The sequence below is a fragment of the Malaclemys terrapin genome, chromosome 1 (assembly GCF_027887155.1).
Source record: "Malaclemys terrapin pileata isolate rMalTer1 chromosome 1, rMalTer1.hap1, whole genome shotgun sequence".
Lineage (NCBI taxonomy): Eukaryota > Metazoa > Chordata > Testudines > Emydidae > Malaclemys > Malaclemys terrapin.
In genome coordinates, this window is record NC_071505.1 from 350,675,873 (window position 1) to 350,685,758 (window position 9,886).

At 44.6% G+C, this 9,886-nt stretch overlaps 1 protein-coding gene across 1 annotated transcript; it reads right to left on the minus strand.

Annotated features, from left to right (window-relative positions):
• Positions 1-457: 457 nt before the first annotated feature.
• On the minus strand, positions 458-1,414 carry LOC128832928 (olfactory receptor 52P1-like). Its single transcript, XM_054020646.1, has one exon. It carries the CDS (start codon positions 1,412-1,414, stop codon positions 458-460), a length of 957 nt encoding a protein of 318 aa, XP_053876621.1.
• Between the last annotated feature and the right edge of the window lie 8,472 nt (positions 1,415-9,886).

Genomic DNA, 9,886 nt, shown 5'->3' on the forward strand with positions numbered 1-9,886 from the left:
GCACTTTCTAATGGATTCCTGAAAAATTGGATGTAGAAAATCATGTACACTTTGTTCACCGGATCACTGCACATACAATAAAGAAGTAGATGCTCTCTTTGTCTTTGGCTACATGAACACATAGCATTAGTTCATCGAACTGATCAAGAAGTAAGTTCACAGAGTTTAATGGAAAGACAACTTCTGTCAGAAGGCTGCAGCACCTTGTAGTGAACTGGAGGTCGTGGAAAGGCTGAGTGACAAGGTGGGTGGGACTGGTGGGTGATGCTGAAAGAGATCAGGTGATGCTCAGAGAGGAAAGGAGAGAGTAGTGCTTGGTGATGGAGTGATAAGATGTTAAGTGTGAGGAGCGTCTCAGACTCAAACTTCCACAATGCTGAGCTCAACCACACTGGGACAGAGCACCCTTGATTAAGAAGGAGATATCCTTTCCCCCTCTTGTCATGCACACTTAAAGTCAGTGGCCTCCTGACAAGCATATTCTGAAGGTGTATTTGCCCACTTTGTCACGAAACTCTTTAGTTTTGACCCCATAAATGATAGGGTTGAGCATGGGGGGAACAAGGAAGTAGAGGTTGGCCAAGATGATGTGAATGTGCGGCGCAATACCCTGACCAAACCGGTGTGTTAGAGTGGAAAAGAAGAAGAGAGTACAAGACATCAGCATCACACAGATGTGGGCTGTGCAGGTGTTGAGGGCTTTCTGGTAGTCTGTCTTTGAGGAGATTCTGAGGACAGCCCTGATGATCAGACTGTAGGACAGGGCAACGAGCATCAGGTCTAACCCTAAGACTACAAATGCCATCACCAAGCCATATGCTCTGTTGACTGTGATGTCCCCACACAACATCTTTGCCACAGCCATGTGCTCGCAGTACATGTGGGGGATAATGTGGTTGGCACAGAATGGCTGCCTGCTCAGGAGCAGGGGCAGGGGCAGCATGAAGAGAACAGCTCTTATCAAACCCACTAGCCCTAGCTTAGCTATTCGTGCATTGGTGAGGATGGTGGAGTATCTCAGGGGGTTACATATAGCGACATAGCGATCAAAGGCCATTGTCACGAGGACGGCTGACTGCATAACAGAAACTCCGTGAAGGAAGAAAGTCTGGGTGAGGCAGCCAGCCACAGTAATGCCTTTCAAATTGAACCAAAATATACACAGAGCCTTTGGCATGACGGAGGTAGATATGCCAATGTCTGTGAGCGCCAGCATGCAGAGCAGCAGGTACATCGGCTTGTGCAGGGTCTGTTCTTTTCCTACAACAAACAGAACCATGAAATTTCCCAACAGGCCGATAAGATAGAACGTAGAGAAAGGGATGGAAATCCAGCCGTGGGCAGCTTCCAGGCCAGGAATGCCCATTAGGATAAATGTTGAAGGGCCAGAGGGGGTGAGGTTGGAAGCTGCCATGAGGTGGTGGATGCGTCAATCAGGCACAGAAATACTCAAGGTGCCTGTGAAGGGAGGGAAACAGAGATGCAGGTTACACACTAGATAACAGTACAGTAAATATGAGAAAGGAGGATAAGCAGTGATGTAGCAATGTTTACAGATGACACCAGATTATACAGGTCATTATCTAGTCCAGAGAAGTCCTCAGAGGGAGCTAACTGTGCCAAGTGAATGGACAGCATGATGGCAGATGGATTTCGATGTCAATAAACTGCAACATGTATTCCCATTGTAGGGAATACTGGAACTCCTCAAACACCTAATAACTTTCTAAGTTAAGTGTATGAACTCAGAAAAGGGTCCTGGGCATCATGGTACACAGCTCTGTAAAACCCCACTCACAGTGCAAGCATGGACAGAAACTAAGCAAAACATTGCTATCCAGGCGGAGGGGGATGGGGAATCATACAGAAAATACAATGCCATGAGATCAGTCAAGTCAATATTTCATGCTCCTCTGGACTCCTCTGTCTAGTACTGCACACCCTTCTCACACAAAATATTGCAGAACTAGAGGGATCCCAGGATCACATTGGCTATTTTGGCCACATGGTCACACTGTGACCTCATGTTTTAGTGAATTATCCCTTCAGGCCCCCAAATCTAGTTCAGAGTCATTACATATCCCACTATAGTCCCCCATCGTGTAAGCATCACATGCATTCTTTGTTCCTAGATGTAGAGATCTACAAAGCTATATTAGAACACATATTGATTGCTTTGACCCAGTATACCAACCAATCTAGTTTGCTCTGAATCAGTGACCTGTCCTCTTCATTATTTACCATCCCCCAATTTTTGTGTCATCTGCAAACTTCATCGATATTCAGCCATGAGAAGGGTAAGTGGCTGAGTTGCTGACACATGTCTCTGCTTACACTTCTCAGTTAACACTTGCAACTTATGTCTCAGACAAAGCTGAGTGTGTGCAAGAAAGTGTCTTACCACAAGACACAAGGGAAGTAGCAGAGGTGCAGACCTGTAATCCTAAATACCAAGACCCTTGTGCCCTTCATGCCCATTCTGCTAAGCACAAAGTCATAGCCCAGTGTGATAACATATGTTTCTATGGTGGAAATTTGGCTCCTCTCCAAAATAGGAACTGCATCGTGGATCAGACCTGTAGTCCATCTAGTCCAGTGTCCTCCTCTCTAACAGTGACAGCCCAGCCCAGGTGCTGCAGAAGAAGATGAAAGAAACCAGCAGTGGGTGGATGGGGTGGGGATAACCTGAACAGCATGAGGGTCTCACCCTAATAACTTACAACTTGATACTGGCTTGTGCCCTGAAACACATGGGCATATAGACTTTCCAAAATATTTATTTAGCTGTAATTAAACAATTTTACTGTCCGAGTAAATGCCCAAACCCTTCCTGATCCTTGCTTAGCTCAAGGCCACAACTATCACTTTGGCAATTAGTTCCTCAGTCTCATTAAAAACAACAAGGAGTCCTTGTGGCACCTTAGAGACTAACAAATTTATTTGGGCATAAGCTTTCGTGGGCTAGAACCCACTTCATCAGATGCGTAGAGTGGAAAATACAGTAGCAGGTATAAATACACAGCACATGAAAAGATGGGAGTTGCCTTACCAAGGGGGAGGTCAGTCTAATGAGACAATACAATTAACAGTAGAATACCAAGGGAGGAACAATCACTTTTGTAGTGGTAATGAGAGTGGCCCATTTCAAACAGTTGTCTTATCATGGCAAACCTGGTGGCTGAACAACTTCGTGACTTTGTCCTCACCCACAGCTATTTCAGATTTGGGGACAATTTATATCTTCAAGTCAGCGGGACTGCTATGGGTATCTGCATGGCCCCACGGTATGCCAACATTTTTATGACTGACTTAGAACAAGGCTTCCTCAGCTCTCGTCCCCTAACGCCCCTACTCTACTTGCGCTACATTGATGACATCTCCATCATCTGGACCCATGGGAAGGAGGCCCTTAAGGAATTCCACCAGGATTTCAACAATTTCCATCCCACCATCAACCTCAGCCTGGACCAGTCCACACAAGAGATCCACTTCCTGGACACTACTGTGCTAATAAGCGATGGTCACATAAACACCACCCTATACTGGAAACCTACTGACCGCTATACGTACCTACATGCCTCCAGCTTTCATCCAGACCACATCACACGATCCATTGTCTTAAGCCAAGCTCTAAGATACAACTGCATTTGCTCCAATTCCTCAGACAGAGACAAAAACCTACAGGATCTCTATCAAGTGCTCTTGAAACTACAATACCCACCTGGTGAAGTGAAGAAACTGATTGACAGAGCCAGAAGGGTACCCAGAAGTCACCTACTACAGGACAGGCCCAACCAAGAAAGTAACACAACGCCACTAGCCGTCACCTACAGCCCCCAACTAAAACCTCTCCAGTGCTTCATCAAGGATCTACAACCTATTCTGAAGGTCGATCCCTCACTCTCACAGACCTTGGGAAACAGGCCAGTCCTCGCTTATAGACAGCCCCCCAACCTGAAGCAAATACTCACCAGCAACTACACACCACACAACAAAAACACCAACCCAGGAACTAAATCCTGCAACAAACCCCGGTGCCATCTCTGTCCACATATCTATTCAAGGCATACCATCATAGGACCTAATCACATCAGCCATACCATCAGGGGCTCGTTCACCTGCACATCTACCAATGTGATATATGCCATCATGTGCCAGCAATGCCCCTCTGCCATGTACATTGGCCAAACCAGACAGTCTCTACTCAAAAGAATAAATGGACACGAATCTGACATCAGGAATTATAACATTCAAAAAGCAGTAGGAGAACACTTCAATCTCCCTGGTCACTAAATAACAGACCTAAAAGTGAAAATTCTTCAACAAAAAACTTCAAAAACAGACTGCAACGTGAAACTGCAGAACTGGAATTAATTTGCAAACTGGACACCATCAAATTATGCCTGAATAAAGACTGGGAGTGTTTGAGTCATTGCAAAACCTAAACCTATTTTCCCCCATACTAAGTTCACCTTACTGTTACTCACACCTTCTTGTCAACTGTTTGAAATAAGTCACTCTCATTACTCCAAAAGTGATTTTTCTTCCCTTGGTATCATACTGTTAATTGAATCGCCTCGTTAGACTAACCTCCCACTTGGTAAGGCAACTCCCATCTTTTCATGTGCTGTGTATTTATACCTGCTACACTATTTTCTGCTCTATGCATCTGATGAAGTGGGTTATAGCCTGTGAAAGCTTATGCCCAAATAAATTTGTTAGTCTCAAAGGTGCCACAAGGACTCCTCGTTGTTTTTGCTGATTCAGACTAACACGGCTACCACTCTGACATCAGTCTCATTAGGCACTGAGTGAAGAAAGAATTATTTTTGTATCTGTTTTGATTTTGCCACATTTCAGTTTAATTGAATGTTATCTTGATCTCATCTTATGAGACAGGGGGAGAGAGGACAGCCTCCATCTACTCTCTATCAGTATTTTATGGACTTTCCTCATGTCCCCCCTTATTCATCGCCTTAGTAAGGTAAGAATCCCAGTCTTTTCAACTTCTCTCTGGTAAGAATGAAGGACGGCGATTTCAAAACAAGACAGGGATTTTGCTCTGAGGGATCAGTGTCAGTGATCCAATGGAGGAAGAATGTGAGTGAAACCCTGTGCATCCCATTCTTGTTGTGAGTCCTTTGGTAGGGGTCACAACAAGATACCCACTGCAGAGGCTTTGGCTGCACTTCTTAACAAGGCAGGAAAGTTGCTGAATTGGAAAACTTGAGTGAACCAGAGGAAAAACCACACCACCCAAGAAAGGAAGCTACTCAGACAGACAGCAGGACACAGGAAGAGTGAAAGAACTGATCATAAAAACCGAATATTTGTCTAAACTATTTTCAATAATATTTGAGTTCCAGATTTAATAGGTAAATCCCTTGGTGTTTTTGACAATACTAAAAAGTTCAAGTTGCTGTGCTGGTGAATTCCTGCCCAGATGGTTTTTGGTGTGAACCCTTCCAGAGCCCTTAGCACGAACTCTAATGCAGAAACAGGCAACTCACCGAAATCCTGCTCAGCAGAAAGAGGAAAATCACCTTACAGGGACAGGAAGGCAGAGCACTGAGAATCAGCGTATGAATCTCAAATGTCTGAGACTCAGCGTGTCAAACAACGACCTTTATGATTCCCCTGTACAGTCCCTGCAGACTCTCAGGTTGGCCAGGACTCCCAGACAATTCCCTGGGCTCCATAAGCAGCAGAAAGAGCAGAAAATAGACCCTGGAGAACATCAGCCTGAGAGCTGCCCCTGGGAGTGAAGAAATGATTCGCTGATAACAAAGGCTCAGAGTGTCGGGGCACACAGAGTCTTGCAGACTTGACACAGTTTTCCAGCATTACGATAACACCAGAGAAAAGGAAGAGCCAAAGTTAAACATACTCATTTATCTATCAGCATTTTCATGCTGCTGCCCATCGTCATAGAATCTGAGCATCTCCTCCTCCTGACTGAGGAGCCCTGCGCTGAATCCCTGAGAATACGACAAGCAATGGAAAGGCTCTGGAAAATCATTGTTTCAAACACAGAGTAATAGCCCCTCTCACCTGATAGCCTCTGTCTGACTGAGGGCAGCACTGATTGCTCCTGCTCAGTCATAAACCCCCCATAGGGCGATATCGTGCCATGGGCAGGAGCAGCTTCCTCAGTCCCTTCAGTGATCAGCGTGTGCCCTGAAGCCTGGGGACTGGTAGAGTCACTGCACAGGCTGTAATTAGGAGAGGGAGGGTGGAGGGAGATGTTCAGAGGCACAGGTGTGAGTTAGGTGTTAAATCTCCATCCGCATTCAGTGGGACTCGGGTGGTTAAAGGCACAGAGGCAGTAGGCACCAATTATAGTCTTGGCCTTCACAACATCCTCTGGCAAAGAGTTCCACAGGATAGGTCCAAAGAGTCCCTCAATGGCTATTAGCCAGAATGGGCAAGGATGGTGTCCCTAGCCTCTGTCTGTCAGAAGCTGGGAATTGGGCGACAGGGGATGGCTCACTGGATGATTACCTGTTCTGTTCAGTCCCCGTGAAGCACCTGTCATCAGCCAGTCTTTTAGAAAGGACCAGATTCTCTGAGCAGGTCCTGCCTCTTGGTCACAGCTTGTCTTTGCCTTATATCAGTAAAGCTTTGTCTACTACTTTAGCCCAAGCCTAAGGCCTCTGATACAAGGGTTTATGTCTCAGGCCCCCTCCTACTACATTCCTCCACCATTTTTCTTTTTATGGGGAGGATGTTTACCCATCTTCTTGGAAAAAGCATAATGCCTGGACTGAAGATGGCCCACTGGGCTAAACACTGTTATGTGGCCAGCTTACTTTCCCATCCACACACTTATGCCCCATATGTCCCATAGTCTGCACATTCCCGCATACGACCAATGGACAGATTATATTTTCCAATTGTTTTTAGTCCCTCATAGTGGACCTGGGAATGTTAGACCTGGGACCATGACCGAGGAATGTAGTTTCATGATTGAGCCTTGGGGGCACTTTTAGATAAATAATATGTATGAAAGCTTATGCTCAAATAAATTTGTTAGTCTCTAAGGTGCCACAAGTACTCCTATATATTTGTATGTTACATATGGGTATGTATGCATAGAAAGCATGTGTATATATGACAGCACTTTATATCCAAGTATAACAATCCTTTTCCAGTCTGGGTGGTGTAGTCTGGTCCTTGTGGCACTGCAGATAGCGACACACTCCTATTAGGGCAATTACAGTTACCACCTGGATTATTATTGGTACTAGGCTGAGTGTTCTGAAATACTGGGATAGACATTGTTATAGTGTGTCCAACAGTGCTATGTGTAGGAGAAGTAAAACAGAAATGTGGATTAGACATTACAAATGAGACCTTTATATATAAATGTCTTGTAATTAGTTACTCCACAGTACTGTTTATTCGTGCTGTAGGTTACCCATACTGCTGGTTGTCACCCTCTGATCCATTGGTTGCATGGCTCTGTGATACACCAGTAGCTGATGTAGATCCAGTTGCTTCTTGTGGATGATGTGTTATGATGGGTTCACTGTCATGGCAGGTCATGTAAGTGGAATACAGCGAAAAATGCTATAAATTCACCCCACTGCTATATATATATATATACACTGATTTTAGTTGAGGCCTGCAAAGTAAACCAAACAGAAACAGGATTTTTTTGCACTATAGAGGGCTTGTTTACTTTCTCACAGCCTGGCAAACACCATAAGAACATAAGAATGGCCACACTGGGTCAGACCAGAGGTACATCCAGCCCAGTATCCTGTCTACCAACAGTGGCCAATGCCAGGTGCTCCAGAGGGAGTGAACCTAACAGGTAAGGATCAAGTGATCTCTCTCCTGCCATCCATCTCCACCCTCTGACAAACAGATGCTAGGGACACCCTTCCTTACCCATCCTGGCTAATAGCCATTAATGGACTTAACCTCTATGAATTTATCCAGTTCTCTTTTAAACCCTGTTATAGTCCTAGCCTTCACAACCTTGTCAGGCAAGGAGCTCCACAGCTTGACAGTGTGACGTGTGAAGAAGAACCATGCTTACTTAGGGGCCCAGAAGATGCTTGGAGTGAAACGGAAATTGTCTAGTTTAAGTGACACGACATGGGAATGTAGATGGAAAAATGCATTTGCTGTAAAATGCTCCAAGTGAGCACATCTCAGCAGTGTGTTGGAACTGTCAGAGCGTCACTATCGAAAATTAATTGAAACATTCGGTTTGTTGAAGAATGGGCATAAAATATTGGGTGTGCTTGATTTTTTTTACCATGTTCTTGGTATGATTCATGTAGCACACAAAGCTCTGCAGAGACAAGACACAACACTTTCTTAGGTCTGCCGTGTACGACAGGGAACTGTCAAAGAGAGTATGTGAACAAGTGCTAAGTGGGAAAGCCCTCAAGTTCTGTGAGCTGCATGATGTCCCTGTTACCCTGGCAAACAGGAAGAGTATGCTTACAAGTGATCTGCGGGGAAAAAACAGCCTTCTTTGACTGTTCAGATCTTACAAGCACACTGGGAAAACAAGAATATCAGCCTTGTAAAAATGAAAGCGCTAAAGGAAAATGGGGCAGAGAGCTGTATTTTCCTGCATTGGACACATGGTTAGGTGAATTGAATCGCAGGTTTAATCCCAGTCAACTGACATAATTAAAAGTGTAGATTTATGACTAAGGGCACATCTTCACTGAGTGAGAAATGCAGTGAGAAGACACTGAGAGTTCCCGAAAGCTTCGGTTTTGTTCACCTAAGTCTCCGTTAGAGTCTTTGGTCACCAAATCTATACAGTCTGCTGAGTATAAGACAGCATCTTCCCTCCACTTGCTTGTAGGACTCTCCAGTTGGAATCTATGCATACCCTTTCTCTGCTGAAACCACTGCTAGCCAGTCAGCTGACTGATTTACCAACCACTCAGTTAAGTATATAGATTTAAAGAAAACCCTGTTACACAAAAATACAAAACTGAGAATAGCAAAATATAAATGACTCTTTCCCCATTACTACATTTAAAGAAAAGTTGGTGACTCAGAGTAGTTGAGACAATTTATCTAGAACAGTTTGGCTAAAATCAAACAGCATTCAAAACATACAATTAAAATAGAAGTTATTTTCCCCTCCTGATTTCCCTTTGCTATAATTAGCATTGCCCAGGCTTCCCTGTTAGAGGCCTGGTCCACACTAACCCCCCATTTAGAACTAAGGTACGCAAATTCATCTACGTTAATAACGTAGCTGAATTCGAAGTACCTTAGTTCAAACTTACTGCAGGTCCAGACGCGTCAGGCAGGCTCCCCCGTTGATGCCGCGTACTCCTCTCGCCGAGCTGGAGTACCAGCGTTGACGGCGAGCACTTCCGGGATCGATCCGGGATCGATTTATCGCGTCTAGACAAGACACGATAAATCGATCCCAGAAGATCAATTGCTTACCGATGGACCCGGAGGTAAGTGTAGACCTACCCAGAGGGTTAACGATATCACTAACCTGCTGCAAAATGCTTCAGAGCTAGGGACACCAGCCTGCTTCCTGCTCCTGGTCTCAGCTTCTCCCAACTCCAGACTCAGCAGACTGTCTAGATTTGGTGACCAAAGACTCTAACTGAGACTTAGGTGAACTCAGTCTAAGCTTTTGGGAACTCTCAGTGTCTTCTCACTGTATTTCTGTGGGGACTGAACTGTTCAGATTTTAATTTGTTTTCTTTATTTGGGAGGTAATGTCGGTGGATTATAAAATAGCCATGTCATGCTGTAAAAATTAGAGTACTATTTGGTTCTTTATCATAAGATTTTATAAAGTTACTTAATTAAATTCATTTCTTTAGTTCCTTTTGGGACTTGAACGTGAGGAGGTTGACCCTGTGCAATCCTTGCTGAAAATCCTTAGAGA